This window comes from Callithrix jacchus, chromosome 16 (genome assembly GCF_049354715.1).
Source record: "Callithrix jacchus isolate 240 chromosome 16, calJac240_pri, whole genome shotgun sequence".
NCBI classification, from domain to species: Eukaryota; Metazoa; Chordata; class Mammalia; order Primates; family Cebidae; genus Callithrix; species Callithrix jacchus.
This window is the reverse complement of record NC_133517.1, coordinates 72,314,927-72,331,110: the sequence shown is the minus strand read 5'-3', so window position 1 is coordinate 72,331,110 and position 16,184 is coordinate 72,314,927. Positions and strand designations below refer to the sequence as shown.

Below are 16,184 nucleotides of genomic sequence, written 5' to 3'. Positions count from 1 at the left end.
AAAGTGATCTATTAATGTTCAGTTGTTCATGTATCAAAGGTGTCTTTTTTGAAGCTGTATTTTTGACTTTTGGAATAAGTGCTCCGGGTTTAGTAGCTGCTGTGAGAAACCTTACTTCCTTTTATTTACCCTAAATGGAACTTTTTCAAGTCCTAAGAATGCCACTAGACCTTAGTATTCTCAAATTGGGTGAATATTAAGTCTGTCCATGCCACTCAGGATTATAGGTTATATAATTACCTGGATTACAAAATAATCTACATAAAATCTTTCATGAAAATTTTAACAATGATAGCCCCTTAATCCAGGAGTTCTTACATTTTATATCTGATATGGTTTGGCTATGTCCCCACCCAAATCTCATCTTGAATTGTAGTTCCCATAATCCCTATGTGTTGTGGGAGGGACCCAGTGGGAGGTAATTGAATCATGGGGGCAGTTACCTCCATACTGTTCTCATGATAGTGAGTTCTCATAAGATCTGATGGTTTTATAAGGGGCTTTTCTCCTATTGCTCATACTTCTCTTTCCTGCTGCCATGTGAAGAAGGACATATTTGCTTCCCCTTCCACGATGGCTGTAAGTTTCCTGAGGCCTCCGGAGCCATGCTGAACTGTGAGTCAATTAAACCTCTTTCCTTAATAAGTTACTCAGTCTTGAGTATGTCTTTATTATGTGACAATTGACTAATATAGCCTTGGGCCCCTTTGGGAATCTGGTGAAGCCTATGGATACCATTTCAGAATAATGCTTTTGAATGTACAAAATAAAGCATAGAGGGTAACAGTGGAAGCCAATTGTAATAAAATATAATTAACCATTCAAAAAACAAATCTGTGATATAGAATTATGCTAATATGGTGGATTAACTATGGTAATTTAAAAGTAGCTATGAGCATAAATGATATCTGGAGATTATCTACAATGGTTGGATGATAGGAAGCAATCTTTGGGTCAGGCTTGAGAGAGTTCAGTTTGACCTCATAATGTTGTCTACATCATAAGGTCAATAGCATACTCTAACTTTTTCTGCCTATAAATGTCTTATTTTCTACACTAGACAAGGTATTCCTAAAAGACTGGCAAAGGGGAGTGAGGGAGTAGGGGCAAGGGGGGAAGCCAATATTACCATGCAAGCACAATAAGGTGGAAATCAACAATTTCCTCTGAGTTGCTGGGGGCAGAGAAGAGTTAAGGAAAAGACAGTGGCTAAGGCCTGTAATCCCAGCACTTTGGGAAGCTAGGCAGGCTGATCACCTGAGGCCAGGAGTTCGAGACAAAGCCTGACCTAAATGGTGAAACCCCTTCTCTACTAAAATTATAAAAATTAGCTGGGTGCGGTGGTGGGTGCCTATAATCCCAGGTACTCGGGATTGTTTGAACCCAGGAGGTAGAGGTTCCAGTGAGCCAAGATTGTGCCACTGCACTCCAGCCTGGGTCACAGAGCAAGACTGTTTCAAAAAAAGAAAAAGAGAGTGGCCTTCTCTAAGAGTGAACAAAAGTTATTTAGCTGAATGGAGCTTGTAATGGTCAAAAGTGTTAAATGACCTCAGATGTATTATTTTTCAACACTATTCATATATTTTATTCTACTTATATGAAAAAAGTCAATCCAAAAATGCTATTTATAAATAAGAAGTCTTTAAATTTATAGAGTAGCATTATTTAAAAATCAGAATGCAGCAAAGCCAAGAAAATAGTAGGTTCTTTCAGGCCATGTAAAAATGACCCAGAAACCCTGTATCTAGCCCATATCATTCTTTGCTTAATTTTCTATGTCTAGTATACTCTATGTCAGGGATCCTCTTGAAAATATCAATCTAGAACTGGAAATAGAAATAAAGTCAGTTTAATATAACTTCCTCTCATTTAACTCACAATCAGTCTTTGTGAGTGACATTTTCCATTTTTGATACTCACAAACTTCAAGCTTTAATAAGCTGCTGGAGAGGCTAAGGAGCCTGGGATGGACGAGAAACTTATTTTACCCACTCACTTGCCTCTTTGAAGATATCTGGCTTACCATACTTTCTCCAAGACTTTTTTAGAGTTGCACTGTTGAGTATAGCAGCTACTAGTCACATGTGGCTATTTACATCTAATTAATATGAAATAAAATTTAAAATTATGTTTCCCAGTCCCACAACCCACATTTCACAAGCTCAACAGCTAGACAGGGCTGGGAACTGCTGTCATCATCAAATAGCACAGAACATTTCCACTGTCGTTTCTGATCATTAACACTGGCTCAGTGACTGCAAGCACCCTAATTCAAGACAAAAATACAAATTTGTCCTTGGGGCCTTTATTTAAAGATCACTGACTCAGACACAGTCACGTGGCCGATACTAATACTGGCAACTATAACTAATTAGGGTCTGTAACAGCTACTGGACTGAGAGAACCCTCTGGTGGACAAGGGAAAAACCTTCCAGTTTCTTGGAAGAATCCCTGTAATTCCCCCAATGTCTCCTACAGAGTTGGGACTCACAACTGTCCAAACATAAGTGATTTTTTATTCCTCCTAAAAGGTTTTCCAGCAATTAGAAACTTGGCCTGGGATGTGACAATCATGAGGCGAGGGGAAGGCAGACTCACATCACCAGAGGACATCGAGCAGAGCCACGGCTCCTTGCCTTACCCGTTCTGTTTAGTGATCCAAACAACAGCAACAACAGCTACAACTACTCACCAAAATTATGGGAAACATACTGTGAATGTGGCTGAGGTATCAACGAGTGCTGTCTCAATGAAACTTACATAACTGGGAATCAGAGAATGGAACTTTTCAAAATTCCCTTAGCATTCCAAAATTCTAGACTTTTCTACAGTATGTGATACTTTTAACTGCAAATCAGTTTTCCACCTGGAAGTCTACTCTTTTCTACTAGATTGTGAGTTGCTTTCTGAGGAGAGCAGTTGTGTTTCATTTAACTCTGTCTCTCACAACAACTGACAATGCCCTGGGTTTAAGGGATGTGTGAGAATGGGCTGCTGATGATCTCAGATTATCAGATGTTAAGAGAAGACTCACAGAAGATGCAGGAGTCCCTGGGAGCTCCTGCCACTGAGTAAAGGCAAGAAAGTAGGTGGCTGGATTCTAAAATAAGTCAGATTGCCACCCAGCAAATTAATCTCTTCATTTGTGTTTCTTACTCATTTCCAAAGTAAGAGTGCTTTATGCATAGTATAAGGATAATTTATGCCCCAAAAAACCTGGCTTCCTAACATCTATGCAGACACAAGAAGGGAGAGAGACAATGTTCTCTTCTAACAGCAGCTTGGAGCAGGTGAGGCCTGTATAAATGAACTTGTTATATAAGGAGGGAGGATTACTGTGTAAGGAAAAGTTCCATTTTCATATATAAAAGCACCTCTAGCCAAAAGGTATTTTACAAAGCCAGTTTTCTTGAACAAAAGGTAAATAGTAGGCTTCTAAAAAGCCTAGTCAAGAACAGCTCCAGAAAGGGATATAAACAAAATGAATTTTAAAATAATGATAAACTGAAGTATGAAAGTATTTTTATTTAATGACAAAAGACAGAAGAGTAGCTTTCTTTGGGCAACAAAGTTACAAGAAATTGAAAAACTGAAAACTGTAAGTATTGACTGTCACCCTCTCTCCCACAACATACCTTCATTATAGCTTCAAGGTATGCAGTCCAAATCTTCTGTGTTTTGGCAATAGCGGAAAAATAAATTTTATTTGAATTTGCTGAAAGGTGAAAACATAATTTTCTCTTTATTATATTCAAAAAGGCTACAGTGTCATCCCCACCTCAGGCTAGTTTGTAGGAGACTTACCTACAATACTTTTTAGGGGGCTGACAGCATTCATGAGGGTTTTTAAAGTCTCCTGAACAGTTCTGTCTCTCAGGATAATTTTCTGGAACATACTGAGGAAATTCTAAAAACAAAAATGGTCAAAGAACAAAACATAATGAATTAAACTAACAAATATTCCAGTTACTTAAAACACTATGCAGAGCAGAGACTGGCCCTAAGTCACATAAAACCTCTAAACAGGACGACAGCAAAAAGAAGCAACTTCAGGTTCCTGTTAGAAACCCCCCTTGCTAGGAAAAGTCATTGGTTTCAAAGATTAAAAAATCTTATCTTCCCAAGCTGAAACTCATGGAAACGGTCTAATCCTATAAAGTACTACACTGGCCAAAGAAATATTAGTTTACTCTCAGCTCTTATCTACATAATAGGTATCATATGTCTAAAGTCAGTATAAGAACTCATGGGAGAAAAGTTAAATGAGTTCAAACTGCCCATTAAGTTATGTTCTTGCCTCTCCCCAGGGTCGCAGAAAACAGGCATGAAAGCCAAAAGGCTCACCTGTAACTCTTTTACAATCATAAAGCACAGAAGCCTGTCTAAGCCATTCAGACCGAAAGTCCCCAAGGTGGTCTGGATTTCTGAGAAGAGGCGGCTGCTGGTCACTTCCTGATGAGTTTTCATGTCATACCAAGTGTTCAGCTGGTCTATGTGACATGTCATTCTAAAATGAAAACAATGCAAAAATCCCAGAATGGCTCAGGATTCAACCTTAAAGAGATGTTAGGACTCGACACGGGGCACCAAATTATGAAGAATGGCAGTTACATGATCTGTGCTTTCTAACCTCTGTATTCAGGCACCCAGTGCATCTTCCCAGTGAATACCCAAGGGAACAGGAAGGTAAAATTCAGTCGGACCCCCTTTTCCTGCCCTGTGTCATATCATTGGTTTGAATCACTTATTTCCATTGAGTTAGGCTGCTGACCTGGAATCATGCTGAGAAGACAAGGTCAGGTTCAGCTGTCAGGCTGGAATACTTTAGAGCTCACTTATCTCTCTATGTGGCCTTTCTTTAAATTTCCAGTTTGGAGCAAAAACAAGGCCATGTGTCATTTCCATTTGGTAAAAAAAAGAACCTAGAATCTCCACACGCTACCTAACATTTGAGACTATGATGACAAAGCCATTTGCTTTTGCCTCCCAGTTTCTTCAACTTGCAGATGACATCTTCTGGTCATCTCCAAATGATTCCTTGTAGACTCAGAAGTGTGATGATGACAATGACAATAACCACCCAACCATATTTACTGGGCACTTATTATGCACCAGGTACTGTGTGTGCTAAGACCTTTTCATCTTCATAATAGTTCTGTGGAACACAAATCATTTAATCCTCATTTTATAGATGAGATAACTGAGGCTCTCAAAGGTCTGACCACCACCCTTAACCACCATTTCAATGGTTTTCAAACACTGAGAGAGGGACCCTGAATCCGTGGTGGAGCTTGTTTGAAATAAAGACGCCCAGCTTCCACTCCTGGAGAATCTGATTTAGTAGTTCTGGGGGAGAGCCCCAGCCTTTGCATTTTCAGCAAGCTCCACAGGTGACAACCTACTGTCCAAAGCCACCACATATCTTTACCAGAAGGAGGCCTGAGGAGCTGAAAGAGCCTAGATGCAAGGGAGGTTTAAGCCGGGAAGTGAATGGGGAGAACAAAACGAGAGGATTCCCAAACTGCATGCAACTTCACCTGCTTGCTTCAGAGTTCTTCTGTCACCAAATATACTTTGATACATCACGGAAGAGGCCCCCAATTCTGATGATAAAATTTATACATGATGTGGAAATTCTGGTCGCACTTAATCTGCTCTGCCTGTCTTAATAGGGCACTGGGTAGTTTTCTAAAAAGGCTTCAGTGATTGAAGGGTACCAAGAAAGAAGGAGCTATAAAACTTTTGAATCACTTACTCTCTCTTTTTGTCCCATGAGTCAAAATTCCTTATTTCTGCTGGAAATTTTGGAGGAAGGTTATATATAGTTTGTCAACTTTCATAAGTTTTGAAGGACAAAATAAGCCTGGATTAGAAGACCGTACAAAGGATCCGGGTCCTAAGAACATTTAACCCACACAAGGCCAACGACATGTGCTTGGGCGGACAGAGAACAAAGAGAATCGCTTTCTCCCTGGGTAATTCCACCAACCCTTCTGCTCAGTGAGCCTGTACCCAGGGGTAGACATGAGAACCTGCTCTTCCTCGAACTGGTCTCGATACCAATAGCTTCTCCTGAGGCTCAAATGAAGAAAAAGGAGGAAATCTGGCTCAGCTGGACTTACTAGAGGCAGCATGCTAGTCTCTGCCGTGGTGCTTGCCTAAAATATTCTCAAAAGCAGTTTTAATTAAATGAGATTTTCATCCAGTTACTGCTGAAGGTAGAGCCCACATGACCTGTATGTAGACTGTGATTTCTGTATACAAAGCTATGCAGTCTGCCCTTCACCAGAGTTCTTCTGCCACCAAATATACTTTGATACATCACTGAAGAGGTCCCCAATTCTGATGATATTGAGGAGCTGGGAGCTGGGCTCTGGAGTCAAAGGGCCTAGAGTGTATTCTGGGTCCACCATTTATTAACTAACTGTGTAATGCTGGGCAAATGACTAAGCCCTTTTGTGCCTCAGTTAGTTCATCATTAAAATGGGTATAAGAATAATGCCAATCTCATAAGATTGCTGTAAATGGGTTAATGACTGGATATGTAAAATGTGCTGGGAAGAATGCATAAGTAAGTGTTCCATAAACATTAGTTGTTATTATCAAAAGTGCTACGAGGGTAATTCTTATAAAGAGTGCACAACCCAGATCCCTCACATGCAAAGTTCGTGCTCCTATGAGAATCTAATGCTGCCACTGATCTGACAGGGGTGGACTCAGGCAGTAATGCTTGCTTGCCCATCACTCACCTTTTGCTGTGCAGTCTGGTTTCTAACAAGCCACAGACCAGTATCAGTCTGCAGCCCAGGGGTTAGGGACCCTTGTCCTAAAGGGTCAGAATATGAGTTGACAAGTGCAGGACCCCCAAGACTGGAACGGGGGCTGTGCCACAGGGACAGAGGTGCAGATGAGACTGCCTATGCTATTCAGGACTCTGCGGAATTCAGATATACCTACTTAGGGTCCGTGATCCGCAGGATTTCTCTGCAGAGTCTACCAATAAACGTTACAGACTCATCCACAGGGGTAAACTTGGGTATTGGAATATGAGTGGACTGGTACATGCTTTGCCAATCTTGAATCTAGAAAACAAAACCATCAATATTTAGCACACCTTTGATAAGATAACCTAGTTATCCTTTTTCCACATAATTTTACAAAGATAATACTGCATAAAGACTGACAATAAAGGTTCTTTGTATTTTTTTTTTTTTTTTTTTTTTAGATGGAGTCTTGCATGGAGTGCAGTGGTGTGATCTCTGCTTACTGTACCCTCCACCTCCCAGGTACAAGTGATTCTTTTGCCTCAGCCTCCGGAGTAGCTGGGATTACAGGTGTCTGCCATTACGTCCAGCTAATGGCATAGAGATGAGGTTTTGCCATGTTAGCTAGGCTGGTCTTGAACTCCTGATCTCAAGTGATCCTCCCGCCTCGGCCTTCCAAAGTGCTGGGATTATAGGTATGTGCCACTATGTCTGGCTAATTTTTGTATTTTTAGTAGAGATGGGCTGGTCTTGAACTCCTGACCTCAGGTGATCCACTTGCCTTGGCCTTGAAAGTGCTAAGATTACAGGTGTGAGGCATTGTGCTTGGCTGGTTTGTTTTTTAGTTTAGAGACAGGATCTTGCTGTACTGCCCAGGCTAGAATGCCATGTGCAATCACAGCTTGTTGCAGCCTAACCTCCTGGGCTCAAGCAATCCTCCTGCCTCAGCCCCCAAGTAGGTGGGACTACAGGCAAGAGCTACTGTGTCTGGCCTGTTCCTTGGTTTTGAAGAGGAAACTTCTAAAACTGCATTAATAATAGTCTCCCAGAAATGCCACATGTAACATTTATTAAAAAAAAAGTTTGTGACAAGGTGAAGTGACAATGGAGACGTGAGAAGTAAGATGAGCCATGGGGACTTCTGGCTTTCTGCCTTCTAAGTTGACATGCATCCAGGTAAAAATCCAGAATATCCTAAGGCTGGAACAGACTTAAACTTTGGAGAATGTCACCCAAATCATGCCAGTTCCCACATAAAAACTTGCAGAGTGGCTCCTTGTTCATTACTTACTAAAAGCAAACTTCTCAGTATGGCTTTTGTGCATTTGGTGCTCTTTTTTTACCCAATTAAAGAAATGGGCAAAGGATTTTTTATGCACATTTTCCCAATGAAGACATATAATGGCCAATAAGCTGTTCATCATCATTAGCCATTAGAGAAATGCAAATCAAAACCATGATGAGACATCTTCATGTGCACTAGGGTGACTATAATTTAAAAAAGTGGAAAATAACATGCGTTGGTTACGACGTGGGAACCCTTGTACACTGCTGCTGGGCATATAAAATGCTGCCGTTATTGTGGTACAGTTTGGCAGTTCCTCAATAAGTTAAGTATAGAACTACCCATTATAGGTCCCAGTATATACCCTGCCAAACCCAACCCAAAGGAGTCCTAAGAGTCTTCTAAACTCTCAATCACGTGGATTATAACAATTACAACAAACAGCTTCATTCTGTAGCCATTTAATGATGTCTGCCTTCTTGGACAGTGAGCTCCCACAGGCCAGGTGCCATGTCTACTCCTCTGCAACCCTCCTGGCTCCTAAAGGTACTCTGAATGTACTGAGACTATCCAGTGTTTACAGATTTTTAGGAAATAAACTTTCTTGTTGGCATTTCTGAGGTTTGGGGTGTGTAGTTTAAACACGAGAAATAAATATAGTCAAAAATTTTAAAAATTATTAGATACCTTTGTTCTTAGGAAGTTATTACACTCTTGCTCCACATTGTAATTTATAATACGAGACACTTCTTCCTGCCAAATCTTCAGACCATAAATGTTGACATAGTCCTGTATGTATTCAAAAGAACGATGGAATCCATCCATGGTCGCTCCCAACTCTTTCAGCCTGGGCATCAGTTCACTTGGCTGTGGAAAAGGGGAAACATAAAGCTCTTATAATGGAGTAAGCTGTCAATGATTAATACTAATATCTACACTTGACTTTAAATAGTATAGCAGACTGGGTGTGGTGGTTCACACCTGTAACCCTAGCACCTTGGGAGGCCAAGGCAGACAGATCACTTGAGGACAGGAGTTTGAGATGAGCCTAACCAACATGGCGAAACCGCAACTCTACAAAAAAAAAAAAATACAAAAATTAGCCAGGTGTGGTGGTGCACACCTGTAATCCCAGCTACTCGGGAGGCTGAGGCAGGGGAACTGCTTGAATCTGGGAGGTGGAGGCTGTACTGCACTCCATCCTGGGTGACATAGTGAGACTTCATCTCAAAAAAAAAAAAAAAAAAAAAAATAGGCCGGGCACAGCGGCTCATTCCTGTAATCCCTGCACTTTGGGAGGCTGATATGGGGGGATCACTTGAGGTCAAGAGTTCAAGACCAGCCCAGCCAACATGGTGAAACCCCCTCAAAAATACAAAAATTAGTCAGGCATGATAGCAGGAGCCTAAATCCCAGCTACTCAGGAGCCTGAGGCATGAGAATCACTTGAGGTCAGGAGGCAGAGGTTGCAGTGAGTTGAGATCGTGCCACTGCATTCCGGCCTGAGTAACAGGGCAAGACTCCTTCTCAAAAAATAAATAGTACAGCAGCCAAGAGACCATAGTCATAGTTTAAGACATACTTTAAGTTTTGGAATTACTTCTTACTTCACCTAGGATGAGTAATAACTGATGTCAGAAATTCAGCAAAGAATTGATTTCATTCATTTGGGAAGGGAGCCTCATATAAAGGAATGTAAAAAAATAAATGACTACGATTTCTCTTTCATTTGATGAATATATCTAATCTTAGAGTACTTAAAACATTTTAAATTGAATTTACTATAATAAATACCTTAAATAGAAATTTCAGGCCTATTTTTTTTCTCCTGAGAAAAATTACCATATTCCCAGCAGATAAAGCAAAATAAAAAATTATAACCTTTATAGTTCTTATCTGCTTTAGGGTTAGCAAATTCTTTTAACTATAAGAAGTAATTCTGAATCATAAACATCAGTTTCATTCTGAAATGATGTTTCAGAATAGGTAGAGAAAAGATGTACTGGTTTTAAAAATATGAACTTTTAAATATAAAATCTAAAATTCACATTTATACTATGAATTTATAATATGAATGGATTATGTTGAAAATCACATATTAGATATACATTAGCTAGGAGGTAAGGTCTTGTTCACGATAGGTTAAAAATAGTATTCTAGTCCACTCTGCAAGCTGAGTGGAAAAGAGGACAGGCCCGCTTTGGTCACTGGGTACCTTGGCTCGAGGGTTGAATATCAGTCCCCTATGCAGGGCAAAGGCAACACGCTTCACAAGCTCCTTCCTTATTCCATCTTCCAGCAACTGCTTTGGATCCACCTAAGTGCCAATCAAAAGTATTAAATGATATTTATGAAAAACTCAGTCCTGATGAAATCCAGAAGAAAGATGGCTTCCAGAATCTGCAGGGGAACACGTTCCTACCTTCTCACAAATAATTTGAAATTTTTTCCTTTCCTGCCCCTGTGATCTTGCACAGCTTGGATGGAATTATTAAACCTGTCACTTTTTTAGGACTCTTGTTTATCTTAGCAAAGTTCATGACGATAATTTGACGACATGGCATTTCAAAGACGGTGAATAGGGAAAGTTTTAAATGGCCTCACATTCTAATTAATGCATTAAAAGCCTTTTCTTATTAGCAGGAGGGGCGGGATGAAGGAACTCCAGTTAAATTTGTAGATGCATGGTCTTCCTCCAGATTTTATTTCAAGGCACCCTATATCCATGTGAGCAAACTCAGATTTGAGGTTGGACCACTCTGTAAATGGAATACTTCTCTTTTCTTTCAGCATTCTTGGAATGCTGCTTGCTTGTAATTAGGGAGATAAAATAGGAAAGCAAATCTGCTATCTAACCCTATAAGCTTTTTAACTTATTCATTTTGCTAATTAATTATTCTATAATGAAAAAGCTTTTGTTATTCCTTAAAAAAGTCTCTTATCAGATCCATAAAACACCAAATGGTCTTTATATACTCCCTTGAATTCCCTGAGACTTGTTTCTTTTAACTTTCAATTTGTAAAGAACCATTATTTAAAAAAGTCATAAAGGCAATTAATGGGTTCCATCTGGTTTTGATTATATTTAAATTTCAAATAAGACAACTGCAGTGGGAGTTGCAAAAACACAAAATCCAGAGAAACACATTAAGCTACGTAATGAAGCTATGTAAAGACCATTCAATCTAAGCTATGTCAAGACCATTCAATCAGGGAAATCCAGACTGTGGACCAACTAAAGGCGAAAGGCCCTATGTTCTTCAACAGATGAATTACAGGGAAAGAAAGGAAAGGAGGAGAAGTCTGTAGATTAAAAAAAGACTTAAAAGACATATTTTTTTCAATGGGCAAGTCTAAGTTACAGTCTAGAAATTAATGACATATAGTTTCATTGGATAATAAAACTATACACAGGAGGCCTAAGATTAGCTCAGGGGGCATGAGGGGGCTTTCAGGACTGAGGCTGGCTAAATCCTATTTCTCCACTTAGGTGGTAGTTAGAACGATTGGTGTTTATCTTGTAATAATCCAACAGGCTACATCATTCTTTCTTTAGTTTTCAGTATCTGTGCTTTACTATACAATAAAAAGGTAAATTATAAAGATATAATCAATGAGTACAGAATCAAAGAAGTATCATGAAGCTTTCAAAGAAATATTCCTTATAAGAACAGATTTAGTGAAAGAGTTCAGTGCTTTCATGAATCTAAAGATCTCAGGTGGCTCCTCTAATCCTTCCCGGATTCTCACTCGTCTGTGGAAGTGTTCACAGCTAAGAGAAAACCATCTTCACACAGCCCCTTCCTCACATTTCTGTTCCCTTCCCCCGAAGTCACAACCGTAACTGTTTTCATATGGATCATCCAGACCTTTCTCTATTCATTTATATACATAAATATTCATGCTTAAACATATATTTAATTTCAAAAATCTAAATGGGATCATATACATATATATGTACAGAGACATATGCAGGTATATCACACACATATATACTATACATATACACACAGACACATGCATATATATCACATACATTTATATATATATAATCTGTGTGTATATATACATATATATGTTGTTCTGTAATTTGCTTTTTTCACTTTCCATCTTGGAGATTTTCCAGTGGTAAATTCTTTTGTAGACCAATCCGCAGTATGAATGCACCATGGTATACTTAACTATTCCCCTACTGATCGATGTTTAGCATACTTGACTTACAATGGGGTTGCATTCCAATAAACTCATCATAAGTCAAAAATATCAGAGGTCAAAGATGAATTGAATATACCAAATCTACCAAACATCAGAGTTCAGCTTAGCCTACCTCAGATGTGCTCAGGACACGACACTTACATTAGCCTATATTTGGGCAATATCATCCAACACAAAGCCTGTTTTATAACAAAGTATTGAATATGTCATGTAATTTACTGAATACTATACTGAAAGTGAAAAACAGTACAAGTATCATCATGAAGTTCAATCATCGTAAGTTCAAGACCATATATATATATATATATATATATATATATATATATATTTTTTTTTTTTTTTTTTGGCTGCCTCTAACTATGAAGATTATGCATATACCTTCACTTGTTTTCAACCAAAGAGAACCTACATTTTTTTTTTAAAGTGTTTGAAATACAACCTCAACATTCTGAGGTTAAAGATCAGTAAGGGCCACAGGATTCCTTTCAAAAGCCCTTAGTTGTTGTTGGTAGACTAGCAGAGAAAGTCTACTGGGTTGAATGGAGTTGGTCAGCAGGATATTCCTTCTGCTGTTGTCATCTGAAAGACTGTGGGAAAAGATTAATATTTTACCAAGCAGTCTTTCTTTTGATAATTATTGTTAATTACCTGTATTAGGTTTTATTACATCCTTCCTATGCTGGTCATTTTGGAGTCCTAGAATTATCATCCTATATGTAAGAAGTGAGTAAAATGCATGTACCTCTCTGCACATGCACTGAATTAACCTGGCATCAGGCCTAAAGCATGTTTAGCAAATTCTGTTCATATTCTAAAAACTACAATGTTATTTACTTGAGCATACTTCCAGAAAACACATACTAAAGTTCCATTTAGGTTCATTTCCTCTATTTTCTTTGATTTTAATAACACAAATGTTAATATGGCAATTAGAAATGTTTAGATTCTATTGGTGTCAGATAAATAGAAAAATAAAGAAAAGAAAGTACCATAAACTGTATGAATAGGCCCATCACTAGTCACCATAGCATTCCAAATTAAAAAGGCAATGAGATATCACTTTATACTTCTTGGGAGAGCAAAAACTAGAAAGTGAATAACATCAAGTATTGGCAAAGATATAAGCAGGTACACAGTCATTTGAGAAGGTAATCTGGGAGTACTGAAACAAAGCAAGTATAAATGGGCCTTAAGTCCCAAGGGCCTTCTGATATTTTCGGTTTTGTTTTTTTTTTTTTGAGGCGGAGTCTTGCTCTGTCACCCAGACTGGAGTGCAACGGCACGAATTCTGCTCACTGCAACCTCTGCTTCCCAGGTTCAAGTGATTTTCTCTGTCTCAGCCTCCTGAGTAGCTGGGATTACAGGTGTCTGCCACTATGCCCAGCTAATTTTTATATGTTTAGTAGAGACAGGGTTTCACCACGTTAGTCAGGCTGGTCTAGAACTCCTGACCTCAGGTGATCCGCCCACCTCGGCCTCCCAAAGTGCTGGGATTACAGGCATGAGCCACTGCACCCAGCTGCCTTGTGATATTTTCAACGTGCAATGAGTTTATTAGGATGTAACACCATTGAAAGTCAAAGAACACGTGTGTCTAAACATCCATCAGTAAGGGAATGGTTAAATATACCATGGTATATTTGTACTATGGATTGGTTTGCAGCCACTCGAAAAGAATGTAGATTTCAGAGGAATTCTTGCACAGGTCCGGAGTGGGGATATACTCAGAGACGCTCATCATGACATTGGTTGTGATAATCGGGGGGCATAGGTGTCTGTCCCAAGCCGGGTGGTTAGGAACAACATGGAATTCTGCGCAGCAATAAAAAGTAACTTACTATCTGACCTATAGCAATATAAATAAATTACAAAAGCAATAACCAGTAAGAGAAGTTGGAAAAAGAATGAGATTTAGAGCACCATACGATTGAGTTAAATCAAAAGCACATGCACACATCAAATAATGCCATCCGCTAAAAACAAGAATACCTGCACATTTAGGAGCATTTACCAAACACACACAGTTGGAAGCAGGGACCGGAAGAAGAAGAAAACAAACAAACAAACGAAAGATGAGAGGAGCTTGGATGCCCCAGTGATGACAGTGGTCTGTGAAAAGAGGGACATGATTATCTTAGCTCTCTGTACCTGGGGTATGAAATAAAAATACTAAAAATAAAGGAAGGAAAAGAGAGAAAGAAGAAAGCAATTTTGCCTAAGGAAATTGAATTTTTGTTTTTTTTGCTTTTCCCAAAATTAAATAAAATATTTTTTCTTAGATTTAAACAACTCTTTGGTAAAACAGTAATAGCACCACACATTTTCTGCAGAACTGCAAGGTAAAGAAATTCCCACTGCCCTCAAGTATTAAGAGAAATACAAATTACAATGCTTTCTCTTCCTCCATCAATGAGTAAAATGGGCCGGGCACAGTGGCTCATGCCTATAATCCCAGCACTTTAAAAGGCCAAGGCGGGCGGATCATTTGAGGTCAGGAGTCTGAGACCAGCCTGGCCAACATGGTGAAACCTGTCTCTACTAAAAATACAAAAAATAGCCGGGTGGTGTGTTGCGTGCCTGTAGTACCAGCTACTTGGGAGGCTGAGGCATGAGAATCATTTGAACCTGGGAGATGGAGGTTACAGTGAGCCAAGATTGCATCACTGCACTACAGCCTGGGCAACAGAGAATTCTGTCTCAAAAAATAAAATAAATGAATAAAATGAAGACCAAAATTGGAATGTGAAATAGCAAGATGATGTCACTCCCTTTTCCATACATAATTACCACAAAAGTCCAAACAGAGTCATGGTACGAGGCCACACTGACTAACAAAACTGTTACCTTGATGATGCCAACCAAAGTCGTTTTCATCATTAAGATGCCTTCAGTAAAAATGGAAATAGCATGAGTAAGCTTGGCAACCTTTAACAAAGAAAAAGAGGTATGAAAAGTACTTCAGATAAAAGACTCATCACTTCTGGGAAATCAGAAATCATTGGCTAATAGTCCTGGAATGGGCAAAGATAACAGAAAATGAACTTGTAGCTTGAGGATACCTGTGTCCACATGTTCTGGACAGAAATGTGGCTTTTATGCCCACTGTTAGACATATTGGGTAACTGAGTAAGAGGACATCAGTTCATTCTTTCACATTTGACAAAGCATTTCTTCTTTAGGCTTCATTTTTGCATGTCTAAAATTTAAGGCAGAACTCAATGATCTAGATCGGCCCTTCCGGCTAGAAAAGACTATGAGACTGAGAAGGCAACATCCCCTTCACTAGCCTCCCCATTATTTGCAAGCTACACCAGCAGATACTGATAAAGTAGACAGGTGCTAGCTATATTGTTCAATCAGAATAAATGTGGAAATACCAAGTTTGATAATCTAAGTCCCTGACGTATTTCTTGAACTTGTGTGAGAATGGGAAATTAACACTACATCATATTTTCTATTTTCACTTGATTTTACTTTTGATGTCTTTAAATTATAAGCTCAGGGAGAAAAAAACCAGAGGTGTTTGGTGAGAATAACCTCTGAGGCTGCTGAATTATTACTGAATGAGCTTAAAATCTGCCCACAGGAAACAGTTAACAGAATATAGATTATTTTGAGCTGCTCAAAAAGCAGGAACGTGAATATGAAAAGTCAGGTAATCTAGCTCAAAGAGAACAAGGGCTGCTTTACCAAGACTATTCTAGAAAAAAGTGACCAGCTGAGTGAGCTCCTTTTCCCCTGAGCATACTGAGGCAAACAAGGCCTTAAATGACACCAGGAAAATATCAAGAATAAAAGGTATAATTCTACTAAAATTGTAAACCATGTTTATCATTGCGAATGTTAGAAAACAAGTCAGAATTGGTCTGGTGGGTCCCCAGCAAATGGCAGGTGACACAGGCCTGTGATATTTCACGACT

The 16,184-nt window shown here is 39.1% G+C and overlaps 1 protein-coding gene across 4 annotated transcripts in view; it reads right to left on the bottom strand.

Annotated features, from left to right (window-relative positions):
- WASHC5 (WASH complex subunit 5) overlaps positions 1 to 16,184 on the bottom strand; it is a 67,165-nt gene that overhangs the window by 15,733 nt on the left and 35,248 nt on the right. For all 4 annotated transcript variants that reach the window (XM_054246751.2, XM_002759233.6, XM_054246752.2 and 1 more), the window contains 7 exons: positions 15,109 to 15,189; positions 10,265 to 10,366; positions 8,737 to 8,916; positions 6,958 to 7,082; positions 4,345 to 4,507; positions 3,805 to 3,907; positions 3,636 to 3,715 (listed from right to left, as the gene is read on the bottom strand). In XM_054246751.2, coding sequence (XP_054102726.2) covers positions 3,636 to 3,715; positions 3,805 to 3,907; positions 4,345 to 4,507; positions 6,958 to 7,082; positions 8,737 to 8,916; positions 10,265 to 10,366; positions 15,109 to 15,189 — 834 coding nt within the window. The remainder of the gene's footprint in view (positions 1 to 3,635; positions 3,716 to 3,804; positions 3,908 to 4,344; positions 4,508 to 6,957; positions 7,083 to 8,736; positions 8,917 to 10,264; positions 10,367 to 15,108; positions 15,190 to 16,184) is intronic.